At 36.6% G+C, this 14002-nt stretch overlaps 1 protein-coding gene across 6 annotated transcripts in view; it reads left to right on the top strand.

Annotated features, from left to right (window-relative positions):
* St7l (suppression of tumorigenicity 7 like) overlaps positions 1-14002 on the top strand; it is a 91984-nt gene that overhangs the window by 2464 nt on the left and 75518 nt on the right. For all 6 annotated transcript variants that reach the window (XM_010631292.3, XM_010631291.3, XM_010631293.3 and 3 more), the window contains exons 2-4: positions 501-583; positions 6468-6627; positions 12994-13048. In XM_010631292.3, the coding sequence (XP_010629594.1) occupies positions 501-583; positions 6468-6627; positions 12994-13048 (298 nt within the window). The remainder of the gene's footprint in view (positions 1-500; positions 584-6467; positions 6628-12993; positions 13049-14002) is intronic.

The following is a 14002-nucleotide window of genomic DNA, read 5'->3' as shown; positions in this document are numbered from 1 at the left end:
AAGACTCGTTTTAATTTGCTTCTTACTTAACTAATCAACAGTGTGAAATCCTACCTTTACATGTGTGAATGAAATTTTAAGACATGATACAATGGGAATTTATAGCAGTTTTTAAAATTATACTTCTGAATGAATTTTCATAAGGTGGCTCAATTTACACTTTTTCAATTTTTACAGTGGAACAAAAGCCATATGCATTCAGTAGAAATTTTGAATTTTGATGTTTTCCTGTCCAATCCTGGGCAGTCAGATACACAATCTGGAGGATAAACAATGCAGTGTATTACATTGGGAAGCTATGATATTTGGAAGGTTTGGGATATCATATGTACTTTCAATTTATGCTATTCAATTTTCAAAGGGTTTATCAAAATCTACCCTCTTAAGTTGAGGAGCATCTGTCCACTAGTGTTTCTCCACTCAAAGATACCTACATATTTATAACTTAAGCACTTTCAATTTGTGTTTTTTTAAACTTTGATGTTTTTTTCTTTTAACAGTGACAGGATTTTTAAATTCACTGACACCCAAATTCTATGTGGCACTTACAGGGACATCTTCTTTGATTTCAGGACTGATATTTGTAAGTAGTTTACATTTTTTAAATTGATGTTTTGATATTTATCCAAAGGTCTTTTATATGGTTACAATAATTTATTTATATATCAGCATTTCTAAAATGTGTTAGACGCTTGAAAAAATCATTACCTAGTCAAACAAGTTTGGGGAAGAGTACATCTCTCTCTGTACTTTTAGAGATTGGCAATATTTGTTGCATATTAAAGTCTTGTATACTGTTACCAGGGATGGGTTTGAAATTTAATGCCTCAAGGCCCTTGGTTAGTAACAAAAAAGTGAATAAAAGGGAAGAATATAAGAATAAATTCATCATTTGCTTTGGGAACTGGATAATCTGGAAAGTGCATATCCTTTCTAAAAGGGGGTAAAGCTAATTATTGCCATGCAAACCTATGACTGGTATTACCAGGTGTTCCAATTTTTCAGATCTTTTCAAGAGAACCTGGACATATAGTTTGTATATAAAATCTCCCAATATTTCAGTTGTAGCAACATTGGACAGATGAAAATTTATATGTCTGGAATTCAGTCTACAATTATTCCAAGCCCGAGTATCTCTTCTAAATAGGAAAATAATAGTACCATTTTGAACAATTATGATAACTAAATGAGTTAGTGTGTGTAAAAGCTTGTAACATGGTAGCTAGCTCAGTGAGCACTTAGTGAATTTTGGCCATTATTATTTAGAGACTCCTACAGTATGGAAACCTATTTAATTCAGCTTTTGCTTGAGCAAGATAACATTTTAAAATATTTTAAAATTTTTATAATCCCCATTAACATCCCTAGCATCTAGAGTTTCCTAGTATACATTTTGGAAAAATGTAGCTGCGGATACAAATCTTAAGTAGTATTCCATGTATGGTCCTTGGATTTTTCTGTTCTTTTTTTTCATCTGTAGGTGGTGCCCTCCGTCTTTAGTAAAAATAATAGCATTTGTGTTGGACTTTGGTTTTTTTGTTTTTTTGTTTTTTTTGAGACAGGGTCTCACAGTATAGTTGAGACTGACCTGGAACTCACTGTGTAGCCCAGGCTGGTCTTGAACTCACCACAATCCTCCTGCCTCAGCCTCCCGAGTACTGGGATTACAGGCATGCACTACTACACCTGGCACTGGACTTTGTTTTTTAAACAGGTACTAATGCTGAGCATCTTGTTAAAGTGAAATGTAAAAGAAAGGGATTTTTCTCTTAAAAAAAACTATTGAGGAATTCAGACTGAAAATTAAATGTTAATATGAGTCTCACAATTTATTGCTTTATAAAGTCCACTTATGGTGAAGCATATCTTAGCATAGTCGATAGCATATATTTAAGATCTAAAGAAAATAAACTAAGCAGGGTGTGGTGGTGCCTACCTGTAATCCCAGCACTGTAGGAGAAAGAGGCAGGAGGATAGCAAGTTTGAGCCTAGTCTGCACAATTTAGTCTTGAGACCCTGTTTCAAAAATTTAAAAAAATATATAAATAAATAAATACATAAAAGGCCTGGGGATGTAGCTCAGTGCAAAGACCCTGGGTGCAATCCCAGTACAAGGGGAGGGATCAATCTTTGTAAATAGTTGAAATAAGGGGAAAACACTGGAACCAGAAGATATGATTTTGAGTTGTTGACTGACACTTAACTTTGGGCAACTCGCATAAACTGTCTAAATAATTTCCTCATTCATAAAAGTGGGATATCATGCATCTGTATATATCAATAGATACATGATGTCTAAAACTGGTTTGAAACTGTTTCTTTTTATTTATTTATTTATTTATTTTGGTACTGGGGATCCAATTTGGGATTTTACATTTGCGAGGCAGGTGGTGGAACCACTGGGCTAAATCCCTGGCCCAACTTTGTTTCTTTTTAGATGTGGTTTTCAATATACAAAAATTCAGAAATTCAAGTAACATTTTATTTGTTTGTTTTTGTACTGGGGATGGAACCTGGGACCTTGTACTTGTGAGGCAGGCAGCAGAACCCCTGAACTAAATATGGCCTCAAGTAACATTTTAAGGCTAAACTATCATTATGTGTGCAGTATTGAGGGGTTTTTATTAGCAAAAATTGTTGTATTTATAGTTTTGTTTTTACTACCTGAACATTTGGAACATGTACACTTAAACACATAGATATACATATCTCTGATATATATTTGACATTATTTTACTTGATATACACACAAATATAGATATATACACTCTGACATATGTTTGAGAAGTATAGTTAGAAGTTCTGAAGTTAGATAAACTGAATAAGAAACTCAAATCTGCACCTGAGCAGTGGTATGAACTAGAGCTAGTTATTTAAATTTGGAATATATTCCTCCTCTCCAAAATCAGCTGTTGTGAGGATTAAACAACATAAAGCATTTACAAGACTTGGCATAATTCTTGGCTCATAGAAATATTTTTTTTGGGTAGGACTGAAACCAGACTTCCACACATGCTAGGCAAACATTGCCACCAAGCTACTTCTCCAGCCCTTCTCAAATTTTTATTTTGAGAAAGGGTCTTATTAAGTTGGCCATGCTGGCCTTAAACTTGTGACCCTCCTGCCTCAGCCTCCTAAGTACTTGGGATTAGAGGCATACACACAACACCCAGCTCATAGAGAACTTTTGATAAATATTAGCTATTTATTATTTATTTTTGTATGTATGTGTGGTACTGGGGATTGAGCCCAGGGCTTGCACATGCTAGGTAAATGTTCCACTACAGAGCTATGTCTCCAGTTCAGCAATTATTATCATTATTGTTTATTTCTGTTAAAAAGTTGATTTAAGGGCTGGAGATTTAGTTCAGTGGTTCTGCTGCCTGCCTCGCAAGCACAAGGACCCAAGTTCGATCCCCAGTACCAAAAAAGTTGATTTAAATGGTCCAAAGGCTCTTAATAAAAACCATCTAAGCTGGGTGTGGTGGTGCATGTCTGTAATCCCAGCACTCGGGAGGCTGAGGCAGGAGGATCACTGTGAGTTTGAGACCAGCCTGGCTACATAGTGAGTTCCAGGTCAGTCTCAACTACATAGTGAGACCCTGTCTCAAAAAAATAAAAACCCCTCAAAAATTAAATAAATAAATAAAACAAACCACCTGCATTTCATATAGTGAAGAGCAGTTTATTATTGTTGCCCTCTGATTGCATGCAAGTCTTTGACAGTATTTCGCCTTTAAAAAAAAATCACTAGGTATTAAACCTACAGCATCTTGTACTAGGCAAGTACTCTACCACTGTATCTTTTTATTTTGGTACTGGGAACTGAACTCATGGCCTCGCTCTTGTGAGGTAGGTGCCACACCACTGAGGTACATCCCTAGCCCTGATCTTTTTTTTTTGATCCAAGATTTGTTCAATTTAAATCTTTTCTGTCTCATGAAATTTGATCCCTTAGGCTGGGCAAGTGGTTGATAGATTGCCTACCATGTGTGACGCTCTGAGTTAAATTCCCCATACCACACACACGCACGCACACACGCATGCACACATGCACGCACACACACACACACACACAGAGACAAATGTAAAGAAGTTTTATCACATTTCTTAATAAAACACCTAGTAGAAGCCAAACCATGACCACAGTTGGGATTAATTGCTTGTTAACTCAGGGAGAGTGAGCAGAGAAGAAGGAAGCTATTTTTAGACTGAGCATAAAATGTTAGTGTCATAATAGGAAAAAAAGCAGTACTTTGCATTTCAAGCACTTTTATATATTGTAGCCTTTAGTCATTGGGCCACAATATTATACAGAATGACTTCATACTTTTGGCTTCTGTTTGTCAGATTTATTCTATAATTTACTCAAGCAAAAATAATATTTCTAGAGGTTGGAAAATTTCTGCATTTTTGTGTGTTGCTGTGTGGTCATATATAATAATTTTTTAAAATATTAAAATTTCTTAAGTATGAATACATGTCTATTTGTTAAGTAAAGATACATTTGTCCACTACATTTGTCAGGAGAATAGTATGTTAGTGGACTTTTTAAGGAAAATGGTCTATAAATTTTCTAATGTCTTCATTTACCAAATAAAGTAAACGTAGAGCTTTTTCTATGTCAGATATTATTCTAGAAGTTGGGAATACCATGGTAAGCAGACAGATTCTGCTTTTATGGAATTTAGTCTAGAAAGTGATTATAGACATTGATTCATTCATTTGACAATTTGTATTGAGTATCACTGTTTTAAGGCATCACTGTTCTAAGGCACTGGACAGATAGTAGTACATAAAACTAATAAATTCCTGTCCTCATGGAGCTTACATTATAACAGGAGAGTAAAAAATAAAAATAAAACATTGAATGTGTTCTTACTATTAGTAAGGGGAAATGAAGCAGAAAAAGGCATGCGAACTGTCGGGGAAGATTCTTGTGCTGCATGTGTCACTTCTTTGTCAAGGGGGAGTTTGCTTGGGGGCTTGAAGAATTGAGCAACAATTATCCTAAGTTAAAATATTACTGTGAAAGGGAAACAAAGTCCAATGGAAGCGCATAACACAGCTTTCAGTTCTGTTCTGCGGATTTTGGAAAAGTTCCCTTGAGGAAATGTCATTTAAGCTGAAATGCAAAGGAACCTGGCATAAACAGTGGAGAAGGTTGAAGTGTAGAAGTATGAAAATTTCTACTAGTTCCACATAGAGGGCTACTTTTGGTTCCTTTCTGTATTGGTCAGCTTTTTGTCAGTAGAGCCAAATACCTGACACACAGAACAAGGGTTTATTTTTGCTCATGTTTCAGATGTTTCAGTCCATGATGGGCTGGCTCTAAGGCAGAAACATCATGGTGAAAGTGCATAGTGAAGCCAATCTGCCCAGTTTCTGTTGGCTGGGAAGCAGAGTGGGGAACAGTGACAAAGAAGGGGAGGCTAGGAGTCAATAAACCCCAAAGCCATGAATACGTGGTCCACCAGACACACCCAGAAATGTGCTTTACTATCCTGCTACATGGCTCCCAAGCCAATCAAGTTGATGGTTAAGCTTAACTATTGCTCTTTTATAAGTGATAAACCATGGAAACACAAAAGAAATTAATATTTTGATTTTTAGGTAGTTCAATCTGAGAAGCAACCTATCTTAAGTTAGATCAATAATGTTGCCAAATAACTACTACAGTAGTACTTTTTGGTTCAAAAAGAACCTTCTTATAACTTGTTAACCACATTTAGTAGACAGAAGCATCAAGACTCTGAGATGTTAGAAGGAAAGTAACTTGTCCAAAGCACACCATTAATAAGTTATTGTCTTGGGAGTCGAATTTGGGCATTCTGATTCTAGTTGAGAGCTTAATTTACTACACTAATTACTTAAAAATATATTTTTAATTATGGTACAGATAGAATAAAATGACAGTGTAACATAATACTATTATTTACAGATTAAATACTTCTTAATGTTTTTGAATACTTTATTACAAATGTGTGGTTTTGCCTAAGTTTGTGAAAAATCTCAACGTATTGCACTCCTAACTTGACATATGTTATTGGGGAATTTTGGGTTTGGTGTAGGGAAAGATAATGCATTTAAAATTCTGAATTGAACAGGAAAATCTTCTTTTAAATGTGTTTTTTTATTTGTGCCTATTAATTTTATAAAAATATTGTGGGATTTTTTTTTTTTTTGGTACTGGGGATTGAACTCCGGACCTTGCATTTGGTGAGGCAGGCAGCGGAACCACTGAGCTAAATCCCTGGCCCCAAAATATTGTGTTTTGATGTGGTATTTTCCTACATGTATGTAACATATTTTGATCCTACCCATCCTTCCTTTTTACCCCCTCCCCCTTTATTCCCTTCCTCTCATCTCATACTTGTCTGAACAGGATCATCTTGAGAGAATGTTTGAGTTCATTTATATGCTGATAAATTCTGTTTTAAATGAAAGATGTTTTCTTTTTGTCATAGATATTTGAGTGGTGGTACTTCCATAAGCATGGTACATCTTTTATTGAGCAAGTATCTATAAACCACTTGCGACCACTGATGGGAGGAACAGAAAGCAGCATCTCAGAGCCAGGTTCACCTAGCAACAGAGAAGGTGAAACCAGCAGACACAATTTGTCAGGTGATTTTCTTCAGTGTGTTTTCAGAGCTGTATTTTTTTTATTTTATTTTATTTTATTTTATTTTTGGTACTGAGGATCAAATTCGGGTCCTTGTGCTTGCAAGGCAGGCAGCAGAACCACTGAGCTAAATCCCCAGCCCTCACAGCTGTATTTTTAAGATTGAGTTGACTATGGGAGATAAACTCAGAGCAACACAGTTCTGTGGTCTGACTGTTTGTGTGCCCCCTCACTCATACTTTGAAACCTAATCATCAGTGTGACAGTGTTAGGAGGTGAGGCCTTTGGGAGATGATCAAATCATGGGGGGAGAAGCTCAAAAGTTTGGGGATATAAATGCTGAACATCGCAGTATTATTAATGTAGTTTGAGACAGGTTTATTTCCAGACTGAACTATTTAAAAATCAGGATATTCACTTCTTTGTCTTTCCATGGTTTATCGTTTATAAAAAGGGGAAGCAAAAAAAGTTTTCTGTGCTGAATTAGAAGAGATTTTCATATTTGCATACCTCATCCTCAACTCTTTATCAGGTTATGAGATCATCCCTCATGAATGGGATAATGTCCTTATAAGAGACTGCAGAGAGCTGTTTGCCTCTTCCACCCTGTGAACACATAGCAAGAGGGTGGCATTTATGCACAGAAAGTGAATCCTCACCTTCAGTAGATCTGTCAGCACTTGATCATGGATTTCCCAGTCTCCAAAACTGAGAAATAAATTTCTCTTGTTTTTAAATTATCTAGTTTACAGTATTTTGTGATAGCAGTCCAAATAGACTGAAACACAGGACTAATTCTTTTACATAAATGTAGGTAATCCATAGACTATTCCTCTATATCCTGTAATAGAAAACAAATAATATTAATGATATATAATTAGGAAAGTAAAGTTTTCATAGCCAAATAAAAGTTATATTTTTGGATTATTGTACCTTTCATTTGGTATAAGTAAAATGATATAGTAATGATACAAATTAATTCCATAAAATTCCCATAATGTTTCATTTGTTCAATAAACTCCAACTAGTAGAGTTATGTTAGTTTAGTAGAAAAGTACTACCTGAGTTCACTTACTGGTACTTTTTAAATATGGTCAAAGTCCCTGAGGAAGTACCATGTAAGTGGAGCCCTAAAGCATGACCAGCATTAATGTGAAGGGATTAGCAGCCATTCAAGAGTGCAGGAAAGAATATCAATAATTTTCTTTCTTGTCTCTCTCCTTTTTTTTTTTTTTTTGGTACCGGGGATTGAACTCGGGTCCTTGCACTTGCAAGGCAGGCCACCGAACCACTGAGCTAAATCCCCGGCCCTCTCCTTTTTTCATCAAATAATTACAGAACTCCTAAGAACAAGACAGATTAAAATGAATGTAATATATGTCTTAGGCACTTCCTTTGTCACTGGGACAAAATAACCGACATCCATAATTTAAAGGAAGAGAGGTTTATTTTGGCTCACATTTTTTAGAAATTTTAATCCTTTTGTGGTTGACAGCATGATGGAAGTGTCTTGAGGGAGGAAAGCTGCTCATGTAGTGGCAGCCAGAAAGCAAAGAATCAAGGGAGGGGCCGAGAAAGGAGACAGATCCTCTGGATCGTGCCCACAGTGGTCTGCCTCTTGTCCAAACCCCACCTCCTAAAAGCAAGTCAACTATAACATAAACACATGAGGCTTTGGAAGCCATTTTAGATCTGAAACATAACTGCATAGATCTGTCCCCAAGAATCTGAGCTCAATGTGTAAATAATTATAATAATAAGGCAGTACCTATATAAATTCATTCCCTATTTTAAGATGGAGTAAGTCACTTATGACAGTGCAGATAACCTTAAGAATTGTCTAGCCAGGTGTGGTGGCACATGCCTGTAACCCCAGGACTTGGGAGGCTGAGGCAGGAGGACTGATGGGAGTTTGAGGCCAGCCTGGGCTATGAGACCCTGTCTCAAAAAAAAGAACAAAACAAAACAAAGCAAAAACCCTGTCTGGCATGGTAGAAGATTCAGACATACATAAGTTGACAGCAAAGGAGTATGCTTAACTGTTTTTATAGATTATATATACATGACACTGTGGTGACAGGAAAAAAAGGTAGTAGTCAGTTATTTTTGGAAGAAGGGCCACAAAATGTTTCACAAAAGAGGTTCTTGGAGCAGGGTATAGTGGCTCATTGGTTTAATCCCAGAACTCTGGGAAGCTGAGGTAGGAGGGTTACAAGTTCAAGCCCAGCTTGGGCAACTTAACAATTGAGGTAGACCTTATCTCAAAATAAAAATAAACCAGGCATAGTGGTACACTTTTATTTCTTAACACTTTAGGAGGCAGGAGGATCACGAGTTTGAGCCCAGGCTGTGCAATGTAGTGACTTGATGAGACTGTCTCAAAAAAAAAGAGAGGGATGCTTGATTTTGACCTAAAAAGTGAGTAACAATCTCTCTGGAACTCCATCTCATTCTTTGATGTTAACTACCACAGATCTGTATGCTGGGAGGACCAGTGTGTGTGTGTGTGTGTGTGTGTGTGTGTGTGTGTGTGTGTGTATGTTGTATTTTTTTTGTTTTATTTTGTTTTTGTGTTTTGGTACTGGGGACTGAACTCGGGACCTTGTGCTTTGGAGGCAGGCAGCAGTACCACTGAGCTAAATCCCCAGGGAGGACCAGTTTTAAACTTCTACTTGCAAGCTTGATTTAAGTTCCTGATCCATATTTCTCTTTGCTGGATTTTCTATACCATTAATGGTATTAAGTACCTTGAACTCACTCTGTCCTAAATGAAACTACTGTATCTTCTAATAGCCTTCCTTCCAATTTCCGTATAGACCCCTATATGTCATTTCTATTGATTAATTGATCGCAGGGGCTCACATATGCTAGGCAAGTCCCTAGCTCTTTGATACAGGGTCTCGTTAAGTTGTACAGACTGGGCTCAAACTTGTGATCTTGTCTCATCTTTTCAGTAGCTATGTTGACAAGGCATTTGCCATGACTCCCAGGACATTGTTTCCATTTATTTATTTGCTTTCGTCCTGCCTCCATCCTTCCCTTCTTTCAGAAATAGGATGTGACTCACTATGTAATCCAGGCCAGCCTTGAATTCACTGTGTAGCCCACACTGGTCTTAAACTTGTGATCCTTCTTCAGCATCCCAACTGTTGGGATTACTGACGAACACCACTGCACATGGCTATCAATTTATATCTCTTTTATGCCTTTTTCCTTCTCCAACAATTGTAAAGATTTGCCCTAAAAATTTATCTTAGCTGAGCCGGGGATTTAGCTCAGTGGTGTTGATGCCTGCCTCACAAGCACAAGGTCCTGAGTTCTATCTTCGGTACCAGAAAAAAAAAATTAGCTTCATTGTGCCTTCTTTTATTTCTGCATTCATCGTGCCATATTTAGGCCCTTGACATTTCTTTCCTAGATGATTGCTATAGTATCTTAACTAGATTCCCTTCCTGTAATACTCCCTCTTCTCCTATATCCTTTCTTTTTACTACTATGTAAAATGGTTATTACTGGGTGTGGTGGTACATGCCTATAATCTGAGCTTCTCAGGAATCTGAGACAGGAGGATCAGAAATTTGACACCAGCCTGGGCAATTTAATGTCTCACAATAAATGAAATGTAATGAAATTTAAAAAAGGCTGGGGATGTAACTGAGTGGTTACTGACTGCTTACTTAGTATTTATCAGTTGAGGACCTGATGTGGAAAAAAATAAGTTCTCAAACTTTTTGGATACAGGAATTCTTTTTTGGAGAAGGCTCTGGCTTTATGGTGCAGGCTAGAATTCTTCTCACAAACTACTGACGACCTTAAATATTCTATGCTTATATAGGAATTATGTTCATCATTATTATACTGAAAGTTAAAAAGCAGAAATTTCAAAAATAATTTATTGATTTTTAAAGGGTAACAATAAAGCCATTACATGTTAATATATTACTGTGTAGTTTTGTTTTGTTTTACAGTACTAGGAATTGAAACCAGGGCTTTTCAAGGCAGGGGACATCACAGTCCCTGACTTGAAATTATACCACAAAGCTACAGTGATAAAAGCAGCATGGTACTGGCAAAACAACAGAACTGAGGATCAGTGGAACAGATTAGAAGATGCAAAAACAGCTCCCAAAATACTCATCCACCTTATCTTTGACAAAGGAGCCCAACACCTTCACTGGAAGAAAGGCACCCTCTTTAATAAGTGGTGCTGGGAAAACTTGCTTTCCATATGCTGAAGTTTAAAACTAGACCTAACTCTCACCATGCACTAAAATCAAAATGAATCAAAGACCTAATTATTAAAACAGAAACACTAGATCTGTTGGAAGATATAATAGGTAGAACTCTTGAAGACATTGGTGTAGGCAGAAACTTTATGAACAAAACCCCAGTCACACAGGAAATATCACAGAGAATAAACAATTGAGCTCTCATTTTATTAAAAAGCTTTTTTACAGCAAAGAAACCACCAATAGAGTGAAGAGATAATCCACAGTGTGGGAAAAATTTTTGCCAGCTCTTCTCAGAGGACTAATTTTGAGAGTATATAAAGAACTCAAAAAAATTGGACCCTGGGGCTGAAGGGAGGGCAGGGACAAGGGGAAAAAATGAGAACCAAGACCTGTCATGTAAAGGTACAAGGTCCCAATAATGAATGTAACTGTATTATATACCTAAAATGTACCAATAAACTCAATTAAAAAAAATTGGACCCTCCCAAATTTAAAGACCCATTCAAAACATGAGTATTTGAAATGAATAGACACTTCTCAGATAAAGAAGTAGAAATGGCAAATAAATAGATGAAAAATGTTCAACATCACTGGTCATTTGAGGGATGCAATTTTAAACAACACTGAGATTCCATCTTTCTCCAGAAAGAATGGCTATTATGAAGAAAAAAAAGATATCAACCAATTAGAAATGCTGGCAGGACTGTGGGAAAAAAGGAACCTTTCTCCACTGTTGGTGGGAGTGTAGACTGGTGTAATCACTGTGGAAATCAGTGTAGAGATTCCTGAAAAAACTAAAACTAGAGGTTCCATTTGACCCAGCTCTTCCCTTTCTTGATGTCTTCCCGAAAGAATTAAAAGCATACTACAGTGATATATGCACACCCATGTTTATAGAAGCACAGTTTGAAATAACTAAATCCTGGAAACAGCCCACACGACCATCAGGCAATGAGTGGATAAAGGTGTGTTGTCTTTTAAACTACAATGTAGTATTACTCTGCCATAAAGAAGGATAAGCTTGAGACATTTCTAGGTAAATGGATGCACCTTGAGAGTCTAAAGTGATATAAATTGGACGCAAATGTTTAAACACCACATTGTTTCTGTGGTGTGAGAAACCAAAAGTAAGTAAACCAAGAAACACACTGGTTTGACAGTAAAAATATTTTTTTTAAAAAAAGGACCAAAATCTATAATAGATATTGGGAAATGGAAAGAAAATGTTCAAATGAGAAGGGGAACAAGGAAAGAGGGAGAGGGAAAGGAAAGAAGGGAACAAAACAAAAAAAAAATTGGAAACAAAGCTTTTATAAATGAGGGGAAGGGGGTCAAAAGGAGGAGAGGTGGGTAGGGAAGAAAACAACATATATATCATGTGTAGTTAGAAATTCTGTATGATGAATATTATCATTATGTATATCTAAAATGAACCAATAAAAAACAATGTAAAAAGTCCGGAATAAAATACGTAACATGAGAGGGAAAAACACAAACTTGTGATCCTCCCTCTTAGCCTCCCAAAGTGCTGGTATTACAGGCCTGTGTCCCTGTGCCCAGCTGCTGTGCAGTCTTACACTTCCTCTGGTTGGAAGAGTCTTCATCTCACAGCTTTTACTCATGTTTTACAGTGATTCGCTGTCAGTTCCCATGTCACCTCCACAGCCTTCCCTGCTTTCCCCAGAGAAAAATGAATTACTTCCTTTGCTTTGTCTTGGAACAGAATATACCTTTACTATAACACTCGTCACACGATTCAGGCCATCATTTACATGACTACGTCTCATGGTATATTTAATTCAATTTAACAAGTCAGTTCCAGATGGTGCAGTAGGCTCCAGGAATATAAAAGTGAACAGTTTTAAGAGTTCATATTTTAGAGGGGAAACTGAAAACCAAATAGATAATCACATTGTAATATTGTAAATGCTAAAACTGAGTTATGAACCTAATACTGTGGAGACAGAAATAAGGGACTAGATTTAATGGTGTTGCTTCTTGAGTGTAGGAGTGATTCATGCTTCTTTCATCTTTATACCTGCTGTGCTTAGCATATAGTAAGTAGACAGGAAATGTTGGTTAAATAAAGATTTAACTTCATTTGGGTAAGCTCTCATTTTGCCTCTTATTTTTCAGAATGCAAGGTATGGAGAAACCCTCTAAACCTTTTCAGAGGAGCAGAATATAGGAGGTATTAACATTTTACTTTTATTTTAAGTATCACATTTGTCTTATGGTAAAAGTATATGAAAGCTTTTGTTTTTATAAATATATCACAACCTCTTCTAGTTGGTAATATATACAGTATAACAAGATAAAATGATTAGCTCAAGGCTTAGTTGACAACATCTGGACTATGTTTACTTTATAATTATGAGAAGCATTATTTCAAATCTTAAGTTATGATTCATAATAAGTATATAATAGGGCTCTAGTTTATTATGTTAGAAAGCCTCTTTAATTTTTTTGTTTTTGGTGGTACTGGAAATTGAACTTGGACACTTTACCACTGAACTACATTCCAGCTCTTTTCATTTTAAGGTCTTGCTAAGTTGCCCACACTGGCCTAAAACTTGGTGTTCTCCTGCTTCAGCCTTCAGTGTAGCTAGGATTAGAGGTATGAACCACCATGCCTGGTGAGGAGCCTTTAAATGAGAATTTGTTAAGGTTGCTTCGTAGGGAGTTCAGGCTGGCCTTGAACTCACTGTGTAGCGTAGGGTGGTCTCAAACTTGTGATCTTCCTGCCTCAGCCTCCCCAGTGCTAGGGTTACAGGTGTGCACCACCATACCCATCATGTCTTTGATTTTAAGGGTAGAAAGCCTTTTAGAAAAAATTTGTAAGATTGGGCCGGGGATTTAGTTCAGTAGTGCTGCCGCCTGCCTTGCAAGTGCAAGGTCCAGAGTTTGATCCTAGGTACCCCCCCCCAAAAAAAATGTCTATTCTCTGTGAACACTGAAAAATGATGGTGAAACAAAAATGGTTAAGCACTAATCTTTGACTTACTTTGTAACAGCATCCTAGGAAGTAAAAACTAGGCTTTTGAGAAATGTCATTAAGTTATGTTAGGTATCTTGTAAGGAATGGGTCTTTATACTCTTAAATGAGATAAATTGGACACACATGTTTAAATACCACATTTTTTTT

The sequence above is a fragment of the Fukomys damarensis genome, unplaced genomic scaffold (assembly GCF_012274545.1).
Source record: "Fukomys damarensis isolate Sample0158 unplaced genomic scaffold, DMR_v1.0_HiC HiC_scaffold_33, whole genome shotgun sequence".
NCBI lineage: Eukaryota > Metazoa > Chordata > Mammalia > Rodentia > Bathyergidae > Fukomys > Fukomys damarensis.
The sequence above is the reverse complement of the archived record's forward strand: the minus strand, read 5'-3'. Positions and strand labels throughout refer to the sequence as shown.